This window comes from Schistocerca americana, chromosome 2 (genome assembly GCF_021461395.2).
Source record: "Schistocerca americana isolate TAMUIC-IGC-003095 chromosome 2, iqSchAmer2.1, whole genome shotgun sequence".
In the NCBI taxonomy this organism is placed as follows: domain Eukaryota; kingdom Metazoa; phylum Arthropoda; class Insecta; order Orthoptera; family Acrididae; genus Schistocerca; species Schistocerca americana.
The window spans coordinates 1,022,221,533-1,022,242,356 of record NC_060120.1 but is presented as its reverse complement, the minus strand read 5'-3'; the positions used below and the strand labels follow the sequence as shown (position 1 = coordinate 1,022,242,356).

The following is a 20,824-nucleotide window of genomic DNA, read 5'->3' as shown; positions in this document are numbered from 1 at the left end:
CTCTTCTTCACCTACCATCCATCGATAAATTGATAGGAGAAAGCACTGCTTCCCGAGGCATTATAGACTTCCAAATTACTTGACACAGTATGCACAAAAATTAACTAGAGAAACACTACATAAAATAATAGGACACAGAATATGGGAAAAACACAACCTAACCCACATCATTTACACAAGAGGAACACAGAAGATTTACCATTCCATTAGTCATCCAGCCACATACTGTTATAAACCTAATCGCCCATGTCTCTTTTCTTAACGTGCGGAACAGCAGTTCAAAATACTTAAGTTTGGGCCATACTTACATCAAAAATTTTTTTGCTCGAGTCGTCCCACACTCTCAGAAGCTTCTACTATATAAAAGATTTACTGTTGCTTCTCCAGGAATATGCAACAAAATCGATCATATACCAACCCTGCATTCAACACAACTCAGAATTCCCTTTATGGACATCTTACTTCGCTATGCAGACATAAACTATAACTAAACAAGGTAGTATTAGAAATAGGTTACCAGGAACGGAGAGTAAAAAGTAAAAATAGTACAGTGTCATGGCCATGATAACAAAAAATTACACAACACTCAGCAAAAAATGATTTCACCTATGGTAACATTCAAGAAAATTTCACCCTCAACTATTAATCAGTTAATATGTACACGTATGAATTCATACATCTCATCTACAATTTCGGTCGCCAGTTCAAACCTGTAGACGTACTTGTCACTTTTACAAGCAGCTAGACATTTCACCCACTAGACTGAAGTACTGATCCATCGGCTCGCAACCTCACTAAAAACATCTATCACATTATTAAGCATTAGGACATATCTATCTAATAACACATAATTTCCTTGTCCCATCGTACCTGGAAGATGAAAGGAGAAACGGTTACGCTGAAGACATTTAGAAAATTCCTTTATTACATTACTGCTGAAAAACGAGGGTAGCCGGCCTCAAATTTGATTCGCCGAGGAAAAGAAAAAAAGGAACCATGAAAATGAAACTCATTTACTTTCAGAGGTTCCATACAAAAAGAAAAGTAATCTTACTCGATCCACCACGCTCCAATCAGTTGTCTCCCAGTTACCTCTTGTAATTATTTCTGTAGCGGCTATCCAGTGTCTGTTATAAGAAATATTAACAACATACCTTGCCCTCTTATAGCCTCACAAATTCCCAACGTCGCATATAAACTCACTCGCAACGCACCCAGACACGATGAAGTAGGCTGCTTCCACCAATAAATCAACACTGCTTACTTGCTCTTAATAATCAATTATCTGAGGGAGTTAACCCATAAATCCTCCCTACAAAACCTCTTAAGCAAAATCTCTTCAACATAGCTAAAAAGAAAAATTCCACGCAAACCTCTGCATCAAATCTCTCTATAAACTTCAACCTTAAGTCATTGACCATAAGAAAAACACATCTTCCTGCGTGAATCTCCGTTTATTGTGAAAACTACTGAGCGCCGTTAAACTTAATACAAACCTCAATACAGCATGAACCCAATTAATCAATCTAAAAAATTGCTTCAGTTGGTCACTTAAGCAACTCTGAAAGGAGGGTGTTTCTGAACCGATGGTCAATAATTCATACATGAAATGTACGGGCCAAAAGCTCCAATAAACATGGGTCCACAAATCAATCGTTTTCGAGATACAATACATTTTCTGTTGCTGTTCATCAGCATGGCATCTCTAAACATTAAAGTAGGTGTTCGAAATGTTGTTCTTGCGTCTGAATGCAACGCTGAACTCGTCTCTGAAATGAGTTGCGAATTCTCTCAGACAGGCCTGAAGAATTCTATAAATACTATGTCAGTAGGCTGTTTAGGTTTTTATGTTGGAAACGCCACGTAGCGCTCTGTATGAAAATCACTGACTATGCTGTGTGCAGTATGTGGCTGACTTGCATTGTTGGAATATTGGCTATTGTAGTGTTGGGCAGTTGGATGTGAACAGCGCGTAGCGTTGCGCAGTTGGAGGTGAGCCGCCAGCAGTGGTGGATGTGGGAAGAGAGATGGCAGAGTTTTGAGAGCGGACGCCAGAAAAACGAAATTTGTAAGACTGGATGTCATGAACTGATATATATTTTATGACTTTTGAACACTGTTAAGGTAAATACATTGTTTGTTCTCCGTCAAAATCTTTCATTTGCTAACTATGCCTATCAGTAGTTAGTGCCTTCAGTAGCTAGAATCTTTTATTTAGCTGGCAGTATTGGCGCTCGCTGTCTGCAGTAGTTCAAGTAACGAAGATTTTCGTGAGGTGAGTGATTCATGAAAGGTATAGGTTATTGTTAATCAGGGCTATTCTTTTGTAGGGATTGTTGAAAGTTAGATTGCGTTGCGCTAAAAATATTGTGTGTCAGTTTAGTGTTGATCAGAATAAGTAAAGAGAGAAATGTCTGAGTACGTTCAGTTTTGCTCAGCTGTTTGAAAACCAAATAACGTGAGAGGTTAACCAGCATAAGACGTTAACCAGCACAGTAATTCATAAATTTTTCTAAGGGGATGTTTCATAACTAGAAGCCTGCTTCAATTGGCAATCCTCAAGAGAGTTAACCTCGGTAGCGTAGACCAAACTTTCGACATGACCCCACCCACATAAATCCATGGGATTCAAATTCGGAGACCTTGGAGACTATGGCACAGGAAATTCTCTACCTGTCCAATGTCAAAAACACGTCCGAGCTGCAAGCCGGCGCACTCGTAAATGAAAATGTGCTGGAGACCCGTCGTACATGAAGTACATGTTCAGGCGTTGGTTAGGTTGGACATCATCATCTACTTCTAGAAGTACAGTCCGCCGAAACCGCATGTACTGCTGTCCGGTTAGTCTCTGTGGTAGGAAGTGTGGTCCAGCTATGCGGTCTCTGAGTAGTCCTGTCAAGAGGTTCAATGAATAACGCAGCTGATGTCGTGATACGTGTGTTGCATTAGAACTGACGCCGGCTCAAATGTGACAGTTATAGCATTTAAAAATATCATCACAGGTAAATCCAGCCTCATCCGTAAACAGAATACTGTTAACATACAGGGGATTTAGGCTACACCGTTGTTGAACCATTGGCAGAAATTCTCTCTAGGAGGGAAGTCTGCACTGTTGAGGGCTTGCACTCTCTGGAGATGATATGTATAGAGTAGTTTCTTTCGCTACCGCCTTTATCCCGCATTGTAAGCGGGGTCGGCAGGGTTAAGTACGGATTTGGCATGGTTACTTGTAAGGGGTGGCCAGATGCCCTTCCTGCTGCCACCCCAAACCCCCCGAGATGGAATTAGTGTACCCTAGCTGTCTGCATCTAGTGTAAATCGTGAAATAGTGTGAATGTGTTTGAAATGTCTACGAGTCGTGGAATTGAGGCGGGGCGTGGGTACCAGCCCAGTATTCACTTAGTAGGATGTGGAAAACCGCCTAAAAACCACATAGAGGCTGGCTGGCACACCGGCTGTCGTCGTTAATCCGCCGGGCGGATTCGACCCGGGGCCGGCGCGCCTACCCGAGTCCAGGAAGCAGCGCGTTAGCACTCTCGGCTATACTGGCGGGTATATGGATTGAGTACTTCCCGATGTAAAAATCGCTAGACACTGCTGTGAGTCCTCCTTGTTGAAGTACTCGGACATTCGTGTAGAATGTGTAACACCCTTCCCTCAACATCGGGTGTTATCGATCTGGGTAGACACGGTGTGCGAAACTCCCGGTTTCCCTAAGGCGCTGATGTAGCCGACTAAATGTACGCCTGTCGATTTGCCTGCAGAGACGAACAGATTCTTCATACAATCGTGCAGCCTCAAGGGCACTGCCATTCCCTTTGCCATACATGAAGTGCATGTCAGTGTACTTTTCATTGGTGTAACTTCTGTCCATGGTGCATTCACGTTCGTAACTGACTGTGAGGAGGTACGGCACAGTGCACGTAGGGAAAAGGTAAGCAATTACACATACGTAAACAAACAGATAATCGATCCAAAACCTTGAGATACCAACGTAAATACTACAGTATCCAGGGGCGTCTACAATTGGTTCCCAATTCGAATTAATGCAAAACCTCAGCAACGGTTGGTTTGCGTTGAATTGATGCGAAACCTCGGCAACGGTTGATTTGCGTCGAATTAATGCGAAACCTCAGCAACGGTTGATTTGCAGCGAATTAAAAGGAAACCTCGGCAACGGTTGATTCGCGTCGAATTAATGCGAAACCTCGGCAACAGCTGATTTTCGGACGCACGTTTATTGGAGATTTTTAGTTACTTTTGGCCTATACTTTGCATGTGTGAACTATTGATCATCACTTCTGAAACACCCTGTATAGTCACGACACACATACCTCCTCCTTCTCAAAACGGTCTTACAATACTGTCACAGCCTGGAGAAAACAATTCACTCATTCTTTTCCTTTGCAACTCTGCCTTACTCATGCAGCAGAGCTTCAGAATTTTACGTGCGTTACAACAGACATCTACTCCCTTCCCCCGATAATAAACTAACTAAAATACCCCTTACATCTAGCACACAGAGAGTAATGGACAAACAGTTATCATTAAACTAAGTACAACAACTCGGAAGGAGTCTCTGAGCCCTGAACATAAGTCGTGCTTGTGCCTCTCCTGCTTCCAACCGAGTCCATTGCACACTTCGATGGACAACTGTTCAGGCACTTCTACACCAAAAGTCACCTCCTCTCGGCACAAAGAATTTCTTTTGCCACTATGGTCCACTCCGAAACTTATTCTCACACTCATATCCTTACTAGATACTACATATCGCACCAAGAGTTAATCTGCTTGGTACTTCTGCTACTTAATGTTACCCTTTCTGCAGATCACTGTCGATCTGCCGAGTGGAAGCAAAACTTTCTTACTCGCCACCACTGACTCCCTTCTTGTCGATGTCTTCCCAGTCGCCTCGGAAACATGAATCGTTACCAGAAACTGATTCTTATCGATTTTGTGCGTCTTTTCCGCGTGGTCGGAAGGACTCGCTGCTACCGTAACCTTCATCGCGTAGAGGGCTAGAATGCGACTGTGATCAGTATCAACAATTACGTCACCACTGACCTTAATATCACCCCACACATTGTCTACCATGCACATCATACTCCCACACGAACTCTTTTCGACCATGCCTGTATCTACATCCCATCAGGGCCTCTGAATGCTGACACTAGCTAATACCTAATTTTCAAACGAACTGCTCAGCGCTCTCTCGCTCCTAGTAAGCTCCACTTTGTGACAGGTTCACCAGAATCATTCCTTCTGTGTCAATGTAAGGGACAAATAGATTATGATCGCCAGTGGCAACAACCGGATCATTGCTAACATCGCCTGCGATCGGAACTACGAGGGTTGCCCAGAAAGTAATGCACCGATTTTTTTTCCTCCAGCAATTCTTCATTGAACATAATGAGAATTCCACACGAATGAATGGTGTTTTATCTATACATCCTATTTTTCTACGTTCTATGGCCTTGCTCCAGCACGAAACAAGGTCGCGTATGCCCTGTCAGTACCAATCCTTGTCCTGTTCACTGTGTGAATCATCTCCTCGTCGTGCTCAAAATGTGTTCCACGAATGGCATCCTTTACTGGCCCGAACAACATCAGCTCGCTGCAACATGTCAGGTGTGACAGCTGTGGATGGTCTCCCCAATCGCTGCAAGTCGTGGAGAGCCAAAAAATGTTCAAATGTGTTTGAATTTCTACGAGAACAAACTACTGCGGTCATCGGTCCCTAGACTTACGCGCTAATTACACTAACTTATGCTAAGAAAAACACACACACCCATGCCCGATGGAGGACTTGAACCTGAGGCGGGAGTGGCCGCGCAGTCCGTGACATGGCGGCACTAACCGCGTGGCCACTCCGCTCGGCCGTGGAGCTCCGTCGAACAGCCCTCTGATGACGTCACCCTCCGTGCCCAGCGACTAAATGTACTTCTGTCGACAGAAGATGCTCCATAAACTTTGTGTGGGGTGCTGCCCACTCATCACTTATATGGTGCCCAAAGGATGCTGCTTTCTCGGATAGCTATACAAATTCAAGCAAATCACATTAATAGTTTATTACAATAAAGCGGATTGAGAATACTTCACTTTGGTTTACAAGAACGTGTCGGATGCGATGGGCGACATGCAAATAATCAGTGTTCTTTGCTATATACAATGTTTCTACTAGTGTCCGCCTTCTACTGTCCACAATGCTGGCAGGAGCGCCCCTTATATTCTCTTCGTATAGAGGCCGCTCCCGTCGTGGTGTGTCCCTAGTCATTGGGTTATTGGCTGACGTTGTTTCACAGCCTTCTCTGCTCTTGCGTTCTTCATCTTCGTGCCGGCGCTTTCGGTACGCCGGAACACTTTGCACAAGCGTTTGTGAATATTCCCCACAATTTCTTTCTCTGCGGTAATAAATTCAATGACGGCACGTTGCTTGTAACGTACATCACCTACAGACGCCATTTAGAAACTGTCCTGTAGCTATGCTACCTGTCGGAAGTAACTGAAACTTGGCGCGCTCACTCAGGAGATTAAAAATAATTCATACGTAAAGCCGCCGGCACACGGGCCGTGCTGTCGAACGTCAGCGTCGAGCTTGCCGAGTTCAACGTGCTGCTGAACGCTCAGAAATGATGCGACTTGTGCACACGGTACGTGGGCACCAATGTGGTACATGCGATCGCAACGCACTCCAACGGCAGTTGCAGGATATTTCTAGTTCGTAAATCACACTGTTTACTAAACGAGCCTGCGTAAAATTCCCACGTTAGCTCTATTGAAACACACATTTCCTCCATTATCCATAGGGTAGTCACGTTGTTCTATATGTAATATACACAAATAAAAACTTCAATATCCACGTACATGTTTTAGACGAAAAGGAAAGTACCATGTCCAATCAGTAAGGACACAGGCTTACAAAACTTCCGTTACAAACAGCGCGATACAAATTTGCAATAGTTCTCCACATAAGATAAACATTATTTCATCATTCTCACATTTTAGTAAAACCCCAAGATCTTTCTTACTTGGTCACTGTTCCTACCCAATAGCAGAATCTTTGCATCATGAGAATTACGAAACGTAAAAGAAAAAGGAGCAAAATATCCTTAAACAAGTAGCTACAAGTTGTCCTGTAGATAAAGCCAATCGAACAAATTCACTCCTCAAAAAAAGGTGAACTTATATTTACATCAAATATTAAATGATGATGACGTCCTCTTGGGTAAAATATTCCGGAGGTAAAATAGTCCCCCAATCGGATCTCCGGGCGGGGACTACTCAGGAGGACATCGCTATCAGGAGAAAGAAAACTGGTGTTCTACGGATCGGAGCGTGGAATGTCAGATCCCTTAATTGGGCAGGTAGGTTAGAAAATTTAAAAAGGGAAATGGATAGGTTAAAGTTAGATATAGTGAGAATTAGTGAAGTTCGGTGGCAGGAGGAACAAGACTTTTGGTCAGGTGAATAAAGGGTCATAAATACAAAATCAAATAGGGGTAATGCAGGAGTAGGTTTAATAATGAATAAAAAATTGGAATGAGGGTAAGCTACTAAAACAGCATAGTGAATGCATTATTGTGGCCAAGATAGAAACGAAGCCCACGCCTACTACAGTAGTACAAGTTTATATGCCAACTAGCTCTGCAGATGATGAAGAAATTGATGAAATGTATGATGATTTAAAAGAAATTATTCAGGTAGTGGAGGGAGACGAAAATTTAATAGTCATGGGTGACTGGAATTCGACAATAGGAAAAGGAAGAGAAGGAAACGTAGGAGGTTCAAATGGTTCAAATGGCTCTTAACACTATGGGACTTAACATCTGAGGTCATCAGTCCCCTAGAACTTAGAACTGCTTAAACCTAACTAACCTAAGGACATCACACACATCCATGCCCGAGGCAGGATTCGAACCTGCGACCGTACCGGTTACGCGGTTCCAGGCTGAAGCGCCTAGAACCCCACGGCCACACCTGCCGGCAAACGTAGGAGGTGAATATGGATTGGGGCTAAGAAATGAAAGAGGAAGCTGCCTGGTATAATTTTGCACAGAGCATAACTTAATCATAGCTAACACTGGGTTCAAGAATCTTGAAAGAAGGTTGTATACATGGAAGATCCCTGGAGATACTAGAAGGTTTCAGATAGATTATATAATGGTAAGACAGAGATTTAGGAAACAGGTTTTAAATTGTAAGCCATTTCCATGGGCAGATGTGGACTTTGACCACAATCTGTTGGTTATGAATGTAGATTAAAACTGGAGAAACTGCAAAAAGGTGGGAATTTAAGGAGATGGGACCTCGATAAACTGAAAGAACCAGAGGTTGTACAGAGTCTCAGGGAGAGCATAATGGAACAATTGACAAGAATGGTGGAACGAAATACAGTAGAAGAAGAATGGGTAGCTTTGAGGAATGAAATAGCGAAGGTAGCAGAGGATCAAGTAGGTAAAAAAACGAGGGCTAGTAGAAATCCTTGGGTAACAGAAGAGATACTGAATTTAATTGATGAAAGGAGAAAATACAAATATGCAGTAAATGAAGCAGGCAAAAAGGAATACAAACGTCTCAAAAATGAGATGGCTAGAGGACAAATGTAAGGATGTAGAGGGATGTCTCATGAGGGGTAAGATAGATACTGCCTACAGGAAAATTAAAGAGACCTTTGGAGAAAAGAGAACCACTTGCATGAACATCAAGAGCTCAGATGGAAACCCAGTTCTAAGCAAAGAAGGGAAAGCAGAATGGTGGAAGGAGTATATAGAGGGTCTATACAAGGGCGATGTACTTGAGGACAATATTATGGAAATGGAAGAGGATGTAGATGAAGATGAAATGGGAGATATGATACAGCGTGGAGAGTTTGACAGAGCACTGAAAGACCTAAGTCGAAACAAGGCCCCGGGAGTAGACAACATTCCATTTGAACTACGGGCAGCCTTGGGAGAGCCACTCCTGAGAAAACTCTACCATCTAGTGAGCAAAATGTATGAGACAGGCGAAATTCCCTCAGACTTCAAGAAGAATGTAATAATTCCAATCACAAAGGAAGCAGGTGTTGACACAAGTGAAAATTACCGAACTATCAGTTTAATAAGTCACAGCTGCAAAACACTAACGCGAATTCTTTACAGACGAATGGAAAACCTGGTAGAAGCCAACCTCGGGGAAGATCAGTTTGGATTCCATAGAAATGTTGGAACACGTGAGGCAATACTGATCCTATGACTTATCTTAGGATCTAGATTAAGGAAAGGCAAACCTACGTTTCTAGCATTTGTAGACTTAGAGAAAGCTTTTGACAATGTTGACTGGAATACTCTCTTTCAAATCCTAAAGATGGCAGGGGTAAAATATATGGAGCGAATGCCTATTTACAATTTGTACAAAAAGCAGATGGCAGTTTTAAGAGTCGAGGGACATGAAAGGGAAGCAGTGGTTGGGAAGGGAGTGAGACAGGGTTGTAGCCTCTCCCCGATGCTATTCAATCTGTATATTGAGCAAGCAGTAAAGGAAACAAAAGAAAAGTTCGGAATAGGTATTAAAATCCATGGCGAAGAAATAAAAACTTTGAGGTTCGCCGATGACATTGTAATTCTGTCAGAGACCGCAAAGGACTTGGAAGAGCAGTTGAACGGAATGGACAGTGTCCTGAAAGGAGGGTATTAGATAAACATTAACAAAAGCAAAACGAGGATAATGGAATGTACTCAAATCAAGTCGGGTGACGCTGAGGGAATTAGATTAGGAAATGAGACGCTTAAAGTAGTAAAGGAGTTTTGCTATTTGGGGAGCAAAATAACTGATGATGGTCGAAGTGGAGAGGATATAAAATGTAGACTGGTAATGGCAAAGAAAGCGTTTCTGAAGAAGAGAAATTTGTTAACATCGAGTATAGATTTCAGTGTAAGGAAGTCGTTTCTGAAAGTATTTGTATGGAGTGTAGCCATGTATGGAAGTGAAACATGGACGATAAATAGTTTGGACAAGAAATGTGGTGCTACATAAGAAGGCTGAAGATTAGATGGGTAGAACACATAACTAATGAGGAGGTATTGAATAGAATTGGGGAGAAGAGGAGTTCGTGGCACAACTTGACCAGAAGAAGTGATCGGTTGGTAGGACATGTTCTGAGGCATCAAGGGATCACCAATGTAGTACTGGAGGGCAACGTGGAGGGTAAAAATCGTAGAGGGAGACCGAGAGATGAATACACTAAGCAGATTCTGAAGGATGTAGGCTGCAGTAGGTACTGGGAGATGAAGAAGCTTGCACAGGATAGAGTAGCATGGAGAGCTGCATCAAACCAGTCTCAGGATTGAAGACCACAACAACAAGAACAACATTATAGTATAGGTGGTGTCACCGCCAGACACCACACTTGCTAGGTGGTAGCTTTTAAATCGGCCGCGATCCGTTAGTATACGTCGGACCCGCGTGTCGCCACCATCATTGAATAGCAGACTGAGCGCCGCCACACGGCAGGTCTAATACAGAGAGACTCCCTAGCACTCGCCCCAGTTGTACGAGGTGCATTCAAGTTCTAAGGCCTCCGATTTTTTTTCTCCAGACTGGAAAGAGATAGAAACATGCACATTGTTTTAAAATGAGGCCGCGTTCATTATCAATACGTCCCAGAGATGGCAGCACCGTACGGCAGATGGAATTTTACCGCCAACGGCGAGAATGAGAACTGTTTTAAATACTTAAAATGGCGACGTTTTCCGTACTTGAACAGCGTGCAATCATTCGTTTTCTGAATTTGCGTGGTGTGAAACCAATTGAAATTCATCGACAGGTGAAGGAGACATGTGGTGATGGAGTTATGGATGTGTCGAAAGTGCGTTCGTGGGTGCGACAGTTTAATGAAGGCAGAACATCGTATGACAACAAACCGAAACAACCTTGGGCTCGCACAAGCCGGTCTGACGACATGATCGAGAAAGTGGAGAGAATTGTTTTGGGGGATCGCCGAATGACTGTTGAACAGATCGCCTCCAGAGTTGGCATTTCTGTGGGTTCTGTGCACACAATCCTGTATGACGACCTGAAAATGCGAAAAGTGTCGTCCAGGTGGGTGCCACGAATGCTGACGGACGACCACATGGCTGCCCGTGTGGCATGTCGCCAAGCAATGTTGACGCGCAACGACAGCGTGAATGGGACTTTCTTTTCGACGGTTGTGACAATGGATGAGACGTGGATGCCATTTTTCAATCCAGAAACAAAGCGCCAGTCAGCTCAATGGAAGCACACAGATTCACCGCCACCAAAAAAATTTCGGGTAACCGCCAGTGCTGAAAAAATGATGGTGTCCATGTTCTGGGACAGCGAGGAAGTAATCCTTACCTATTGCGTTCCAAAGGGCACTACGGTAACAGGTGCATCCTACGAAAATGTTTTGAAGAACAAATTCCTTCCTGCACTGCAACAAAAACGTCTGGAAAGGGCTGCGCGTGTGCTGTTTCACCAAGACAACGCACCCGCACATCGAGCTAACGTTACGCAACAGTTTCTTCGTGATAACAACTTTGAAGTGATTCCTCATGCTCCCTACTCACCTGACCTTGCTCCTAGTGACTTTTGGCTTTTTCCAACAATGAAAGACACTCTCCGTGGCCGCACATTCACCAGCCGTGCTGCTATTGCCTCAGCGATTTTCCAGTGGTCAAAACAGACTCCTAAAGAAGCCTTCGCCGCTGCCATGGAATCATGGCGTCAGCGTTGTGAATAATGTGTACGTCTGCGGGGCGATTACGTCGAGAAGTAACGCCAGTTTCATCGATTTCGGGTGAGTAGTTAATTAGAAAAAAAGTCGGAGGCCTTAGAACTTGAATGCACCTCGTACAGCCGACTTTGCTAGCGATGGTTCACTGTTTACATACGCTCTCATTTGCCGAGACGACAGTTTAGCATAGCCTTCAGCTACGTCATTTGCTACGACCTAGCAAGGCGCCATATTCAGTTACTTCCAGATTGTATTCTGAACAGATAATATTGTGAATCATGTACCGCCAAGAGCGACGTACATCATTAATGGATTAAAGTTAAGTATCAAACTAATTACATCCGCTTTCTGAATTCTAATTCCTTGTCATGTTCCAGACCTCACCTCGGTATAGTTCTTCCCTCCTCACGCCATCCTGCGTGAGCTAAAACGCGTGCATTTCGGCCTCCTCTAGTAACACGGTGTTGGCTCTTCTGCCAACACAACAGTATATACTTATATTAAACCAATTATAAAGCATCAGAACCTATTAAAAACGCGAATGTTAGAAAAAAATTCAAACGTGGGTAGACGCGAACCACCGAACTATCACACATCATTACGCAAACAAGTGTCGCTACTCACTACGCTAATCCAACAACACGGATTCGGTAGCCATTCCTAGCATGTTGCCATTTGCTTAAAGCTTTAGTCGTAGCTATGTTGATAATCGAAATTTAATGGTAACAAATTGTACCAAGAACAATATGTTTTTGGTGAATCCCCAGTGTGTCGCAGCTCTCATAATACGCAAGTATTTTGTCACGAGTATGACGTTTCTCATTACTTTATTGCAACGAATCACACAGTTAACAACGGGTTTTCCAGTGATTCTCAATTTGCTGGTGCTCAGAAACGGCATGTATACGTATAGGCTTGAAATGAATGCCAATATGGCGGCTCGCAACTCTGTGCTGAAGGGAAATGGTGTGCATGTGACGTAGGTTTCGTTGTGCCATCTGATTGGTCAACGCTCAGACACACGCTCAGAATATCTGACGTGCTAGATATTGCTCTGCACGTTCGGAAAAGCTCCCGAACGTGCTATTCCACTCCATGTCGTCAGAAATTCGCCACGCTCGACGCTCAACGTTCGGATGCATGGTCCGTGTGCCGACGGCTTAAGGTTTCGCATTCCTAGCAATGTTTTCGGCTGAGAAAAATAAATCAGTGCAGTACTTTCTGGACAACCCTCGTACCTCGCTTTGCACATCGCCATGTCAAACATCTGCTCATGCGAGCTTCCCTCGGTACTGCTTGCGGCTATCACACCAGACGTTAAATTTCATCATCACTCATAACTAACTCGCCACAACTTCATCCTCTCCAAACTCCTTTGCTGAAGTAGGAAATCACGTACTCAGTTGAGTATTGTCATCACGATTCGTAGCTGCAGATTTCCTGCTGGTTCCATCTGAAACTGCGGAAGCAACACTACAGTTTCCTTGCTGCAGTGCCACAACTACTTCAGGTTGAAATTCCTCATTGCTTACCTTATTCTTTTCTATCTCCTTTTCTTCTACCGTCCTGAACTCTGCGCTGTAGAGTCTCGTAACTTGGCTGTCATATTTACACGCCAGCTACGGTCATTATCCACAGACCCTGACTATCCATTTAACATTGTTGCTCTCCCCTTAAACCATTCCTGATCTTGATTACTCTCGTCTACCTGCCCCTTATTGCTGTCTCGCCCTGGAACTTCCTCGTCAGACATCTCCCCTCGACAGATTTCTGTCTCTCTGATCTGTTACTGTCTTATCGGATCCTGCTCCACTTGGAGCGCAACATCCACTGACCTCGCCTCCTGTCCAACCAACATCTCTTTACTCACTCCATCCGCCATATCTTTATACCGCTTACTTACGTCGTGGCACATTTTTTGTCCCATTTCCTCAATGTCCTTGAGCACCATATCGATTGCATCTTGCCCGTCAACTGAATTTGCTTGTGGCTTAGTGAGCTGGCTCAGCTGAACATCTTTAAGTGGCGAAGAATCGGACCAAGCGTTAACGTCCACTTCCGACACTTCAGCAGACACTCTAGCGTCTATACTGCGAGCTTCTGTCCCTTTTTTGCACACTCCTTCAATGTTTTATTACAAACCTCTGCAACAAATACGTAATACGAATTTTCCGACAAAATGACTTCGAGAGTAATATATAGAGCAAATAAACCAAGTAATCCTTGTTGATAATGAGCAGTGTAAACTAATGACTGATACACTAGAAAAAAATCAGCTTGGAACAAGAAAGAAGGAAATAACCGACATCTTACAAATCGCCGACAAAAAGAAACGATGACAGTGTCCGTACAGTGATCGCTCCGACGTTGCACAAGCAACTACCATAACTAACTGTGTCGCTGATGAGCCTTGGAACGCTTATTCAAAAGTATCGAGATACAGGCTTTATAACTTAGCCAAAACCACTCAGCTACCGAACGATTGATAACTCTCATTCCCGGTCGCCTATGCTGCAGATTCTCGCCATTACCTGAGCTGCAGGTTGGAGAAATGTGGGCGACTGCCGACAGATTGGATGCTGGACGTCGTCTTGGGGCTCAGAAGTAAGGCGTCTCCAATCGGACGCCACGACAGTAGCTGCGGAGCAGTGTCCTGTACCAGATCTGAGTCCCCAGTGACTCCGCCCAACTCTCGAACAAGAGCGCCTCAGCAGAGATGTCTTCCCTCTGCTCTCGCCAGAGTTAACATACACCGTTTTCCGCCAACGGCTAAGCTCCACTAAATTCTGCCCAGTGAATACGTTCGTAACGAAACTTAACTACCTCCATAGGCTCGAGAGGGGTAGTGCAGTGGTTAGCACACTGGACTCGCATTCGGGAGGACGACGGTTCGTACCAACGCCCGCCCATCCTGATTTAGGTTTTCCGTGATTTCCCCAAACCGCTTAAGGCAAATGCCGCGATGGTTCCTTCGAAAGAGCGCTGCCGCTTTTCTTCTCCATCCTTCCCGTATCTGAGCTTGTTCTCCGTCTCTAATGACCTAGCTGTCGACAGGACGTTAAACTCTAATCTTCTCCTCCCCCCCCCCCCCCCCCGGGACAATTTTTATGAACCAGCGAATGGCTTGTGTTTCCGCGAACACCGTTCCTCAAAGTTCAGTGCAAAATTCCCACTCATCACAGTGGGATTATCAATATTGTTAAAAATACCTGGAATCAGATATATCGATTGATATATAGAGAAAAAGTATCGATATATCAGTATATCGACAGAAAAATATCTACGTGCCGGCCTATAAAAATATCGGTTTCACATTGTAAATATACCGCTGGTTTTAGGGCTGTATGTTTAAGTATTGATTTATTATTAGATATTCTGTATATGAATAAAGTAGCGGCCCGCCTATCCCTCTTAGAGCTAGAACTGAAAGAAAAACTACGCACGTTCCATTTGGTGATAATCACTTCGCTAACAATGGTAACTGCGTGTAAGTGCCACGACATAATGTGTCCGATGAAGCCGTCGTTCGGTTTCGTCACATATCGGATATGTCCGGAAAGCTTCATGTCGACTTCCCTGTTCCTTTTTTTTTTCGTTTCTGCCAACACTAGCGACTTAGCAGTTGTAGTGTCAAAACTGCGTGGTGAAGCTAAATATTGCAGGTTCTGCTGGTACCGCCGAGCGCCGATTACGTCAGCATTTCCACCCCACACGTCTCCGCCCACCTCAAAGACAAATCTTGTCATTTAGAATTTTCTTCATCATTTTCAGCAACTGTTTTTGAAGGGTGCTGATGTGGAGAAACAGCATACCATCTGCATAAAATATCTGTTTTTTGACGTAACTGGTGTGCTGTTTCTTCAGTTCATAATCAGCATTCATATATACACTCCTGGAAATTGAAATAAGAACACCGTGAATTCATTGTCCCAGGAAGGGGAAACTTTATTGACACATTCCTGGGGTCAGATACATCACATGATCACACTGACAGAACCACAGGCACATAGACACAGGCAACAGAGCATGCACAATGTCGGCACTAGTACAGTGTATATCCACCTTTCGCAGCAATGCAGGCTGCTATTCTCCCATGGAGACGATCGTAGAGATGCTGGATGTAGTCCTGTGGAACGGCTTGCCATGCCATTTCCACCTGGCGCCTCAGTTGGACCAGCGTTCGTGCTGGACGTGCAGATCGCGTGAGACGACGCTTCATCCAGTCCCAAACATGCTCCATGGGGGACAGATCCGGAGATCTTGCTGGCCAGGGTAGTTGACTTACACCTTCTAGAGCACGTTGGGTGGCACGGGATACATGCGGACGTGCATTGTCCTGTTGGAACAGCAAGTTCCCTTGCCGGTCTAGGAATGGTAGAACGATGGGTTCGATGACGGTTTGGATGTACCGTGCACTATTCAGTGTCCCCTCGACGATCACCAGTGGTGTACGGCCAGTGTAGGAGATCGCTCCCCACACCATGATGCCGGGTGTTGGCCCTGTGTGCCTCGGTCGTATGCAGTCCTGATTGTGGCGCTCACCTGCACGGCGCCAAACACGCATACGACCACCATTGGCACCAAGGCAGAAGCGACTCTCATCGCTGAAGACGACACGTCTCCATTCGTCCCTCCATTCACGCCTGTCGCGACACCACTGGAGGCGGGCTGCACGATGTTGGGGCGTGAGCGGAAGACGGCCTAACGGTGTGCGGGACCGTAGCCCAGCTTCATGGAGACGGTTGCGAATGGTCCTCGCCGATACCCCAGGAGCAACAGTGTCCCTAATTTGCTGGGAAGTGGCGGTGCGGTCCCCTACGGCACTGCGTAGGATCCTACGGTCTTGGCGTGCATCCGTGCGTCGCTGCGGTCCGGTCCCAGGTCTACGGGCACGTGCACCTTCCGCCGACCACTGGCGACAACATCGATGTACTGTGGAGACCTCACGCCCCACGTGTTGAGCAATTCGGCGGTACGTCCACCCGGCCTCCCGCATGCCCACTATACGCCCTCGCTCAAAGTCCGTCAACTGCACATACGGTTCACGTCCACGCTGTCGCGGCATGCTACCAGTGTTAAAGACTGCGATGGAGCTCCGTATGCCACGGCAAACTGGCTGACACTGACGGCGGCGGTGCACAAATGCTGCGCAGCTAGCGCCATTCGACGGCCAACACCGCGGTTCCTGGTGTGTCCGCTGTGCCGTGCGTGTGATCATTGCTTGTACAGCCCTCTCGCAGTGTCCGGAGCAAGTATGGTGGGTCTGACACACCGGTGTCAATGTATTCTTTTTTCCATTTCCAGGAGTGTATTTAATTGGTACAAGAATGCTTAAGATGCGAAAATGAATTACAAAAATGGAATAAAATTAGATAATTTAGTCCAGAAAAGATTTATGCATTTCAACATCTCAACCCTCTGCCAGGTACTTAAATGTGATTTGCACAGTATCTATGTGGAGCATGTGGAGAGGAAAGTGGTTTAATGTAAACTTAGGCTTCCGCGGACGTTGTCACTGTCCATAAAATTCTTCAGGCTATTGTTAAAATCCATTCAAAAGCCACACGTGTAAACAGATGTGTACCGCATTTGTCTCATATAACTAGCATCTGTGAACAATATGTATATGAACATGAAGTTTTGGACAAGGTCCTTAGTGTTTTTAAATACTTTATCGGTGACAAACGTTTATAATACGCTGAGTTTTCCACTTGACATCTTGTGTATGACGTTCAGCGTAAAACTAACATGTTTTTCTACATGTGTTTAAGATCTGAGATGACAGCAAAGACGGTTGAAACCGGTTGTCTTGAATAAAAAACTTTGATGTCATCTTGGCTTTTGAATGAGTTTTAACAATTACAACAGATCGCCATTCAATACTCTCGTAATGAAAAAATTCAATTTTCAGGATATTTGATCGCAGCATGCAAAATTCCTCAAACGTTTCGGCCACTGTTGCAAATGGCGTTCCTCAGGACGTTTTGTTTACTTCAGGATGTTTTAGTTCCTTCAGTAAGCAAAACATCCCGAAGAAAACCATTTAAAACTGTGGTCGAAACGTTGAAGGAATATTTCTTATTGAGAATGCAGTCATATACCGTCGAAAACTTAATGAACAGAAAAACGATTTATTGAGTGTTTTCCATAGATAAAGAGATGAATTTAATTTAATTGAAGTTATTTTAACGAAATACACTATTGGCCATTAAAATTGCTACACCAAGAAGAAATGCAGATGATAAACGGGTATTCATTGGTCAAATATATTATACTAGAACTGACATGTGATAACATTTTCACGCAATTTGGGTGCATAGATCCTGAGAAATCAGTACCCAGAACAACCACCTCTGCCGTAATAACGGCCTTGATACGCCTGGGCATTGAGTCAAACAGAGCTTGGATGGCGTGTACAGGTACAGCTGGCCATGCAGCTTCAACACGATACCACAGATCATCAAGAGTGGCATATTGTGACGAGCCAGTTGCTCGGCCACCATTGACCAGACGTTTCCAATTGGTGAGAGATCTGGAGAATGTGCTGGCCAGGGCAGCAGTCGAACATTTCCTGAATCCAGAAAGGCCCATACAGGACCTGCAACATGTGGTCATGCATTATCCTGCTGAAATGTAGGGTTTCGCAGGGATCGAATGAAGGGTAGAGCCACGGGTCGTAACACATCTGAAATGTAACGTCCACTGTTCAAAGTGACGTCAATGCGAACAAGAGGTGACCGAGACGTGTAACCAATGGCACCCCATACCATCACGCCGGGTGATACGGCAGTATGGCGATGACGAATACACGCTTTCAATGTGAGTTCACCGCGATGGCGCCAAACACGGATGCGACCATCGTGATGCTGTTAACAGAACCTGGATTCATCTGAAAAAATGACGTTTTGCCATTTTGCACCCAGGTTCGTCGTTGAGTACACCGTAGCTGGCGCTCCTGTCTGTGATGCAGCGTCAAGGGTAACCGCAGCCATGGTGTCCGACCTGATAGTCCATGCTGCTGCAAACGTCGTCGAACTGTTCGTGCAGATGGTTGTTGTCTTGCAAACGTCCTCATCTGGTGACTCATGAATCGAGACGTGGCTGCACGATCCGTTACAGTTATGCGGATAAGATGCCTGTCATCTCGACTGCTAGTGATACGAGGCCGTTGGGATCCAGCACGGTGTTCCGTATGACCCTACTGAACCCACCGATTCCATATTCTGCTAACAGTCATTGGATCTCGACCAACGCGAGCAGCAATGTCGCGACACGATAAACCGCAATCGCGATAGGCTACAATTAGACCTTTATCAAAGTCGGAAACGTGATGGTACGCATTTCTCCTCCTTACACGAGGCATCACAACAACGTTTCACCAGGCAACGCCGGTTAACTGCTGTTTGTGTATGAGAAATCGGTTGGAAACTTTCCTCATGTCAGCACGTTGTAGGTGTCGCCACCGGTGCCCACCTTGTGTGAATGCTCTGAAAAGCTGATCATTTGCATATCACAGCATCTTCTTCCTATCGGTTCAACTTCGCGTCTGTAGCACGTCATCTTTTTGATGTAGCAATTTTAATGGCCTGTAGTGTAGGACTGTGTTGAGAAATGAGTCCTAGCATCGTCTTTACTATGTCCGCGCTAAATGATGGTGGGAGCGAGGTGAGGCATCCTCACAGAGAATTAATCCATCATGTAGAAAAACAAAAATATGCAGCTCAGTTATTTGCAAGTTCTTAATACCAATGTAAACTTTTGTTGCAGGTACACGATATAATTGTGATGCCAACTGGCCAACCGGACTAAGTTACAGTGGATCCTATATCTATCTGCAAAAGATTTCTCTAACAAATGTGCTGATGCGAGAACAGTACTGCTGTGTTACTATCGTATAACTGCAAATGTTTTATAGAATAAAAAGTCCCCTATTAAATAGTATGTCTGTGTTTTTATATCTTTTACACCCAGCCACAGTTCCTATGAAACAACCTGTGATATGAGATTGTATCAAAAAGAATCAACCGATTTAAAAAAAATCATAACTATTATGTTATTTGAGACATGTGCATGAACAACGTGCTGTTGGAAAGAGCAAACTCTCGAGTTTTACACAGTTCCCCCTAGGTAGCAGCAGTGCGCACCTACTTCAGTTCAAGTAAAAATGGTATCGGGACAACAGAAAGTGTTTTGTGTTCTGTATTTTGCGCAGTGCGGGGCAGTAATGATTGTTCAGCGTCACTTTTGTACTAGGTGTGGTGTGGATCGTTCTACAGCACAGAGCATTAGACGATGACATGAACAATTCCGAGAAACAGGTTGTTTGTGTAAAGGCAAATCGCCCGGCCGCCTCCGAGTTTTTCACACAGACGTCGAACGTATCCATCATAGCTTCACAAAGAATCCACAGAAATCCGTTCGCCGTACAACTCGACAGCTCAACATGCCCCCGATGTCCGTCTGGCGTGTGTTGCGTCAACGTTTACACATGAAACCATACAAAGTTCAGCTACTGCAATCTCTTCATGAATGTGACAAACTACTTGTGGAGTTCTGTAAATTCGTTCTTGGCAAGATGGAGGATGACAGTTTTCTTCCACGCATAGTCTTTAGCGACGAGGCAACATTCCATTTAAATGGAAAGATGAACCGTCATAATGTGAGAATATGAGGTACGGAACAATCACATGAAGTTGTACAACATGAGAGTGACTCTCCAAAATTTAACGTGTTTTGTGCAATTTCACGGGTAAACGTGTATGGTCCATTTTTCTTTGCCGAGAACACTGTTACAGGAAGTACATATCTCGATATGCTTGAGAACTTTCTTTTCCCACACTTAGAGACTGATTCGAACGACTTCATTTACCAACAGGATGGGGCACCGCCACACTGGCATCTGGAAGTGCGGAATTTTTAAATCAAGGGATTACTGAACGGTGGATCGATCGCACTGGACCAAATGATTCAGCCTTACGTTACTGGTCTCCAAGGTCACCAGACCTGACTATATGTGATTATTTCTTGTGAGGGTTTATAAGAGACTCTGTTTATGTGCCTCCGTTACCAACAACAATGAATGAGCTGAGA

General features: G+C 44.6%; 1 protein-coding gene across 1 annotated transcript in view; it reads left to right on the top strand.

Moving 5' to 3' along the window:
- The window catches only part of LOC124596397 (dehydrogenase/reductase SDR family member 11-like), a 119,080-nt gene extending 99,405 nt beyond the window's left edge, over window positions 1-19,675 (top strand). The window contains exon 6 of the mRNA XM_047135524.1: window positions 19,502-19,675. Within this exon, the coding sequence (XP_046991480.1) occupies window positions 19,502-19,543 (42 nt within the window). The 3' untranslated portion in view covers window positions 19,544-19,675. The remainder of the gene's footprint in view (window positions 1-19,501) is intronic.
- Window positions 19,676-20,824: the final 1,149 nt, after the last annotated feature.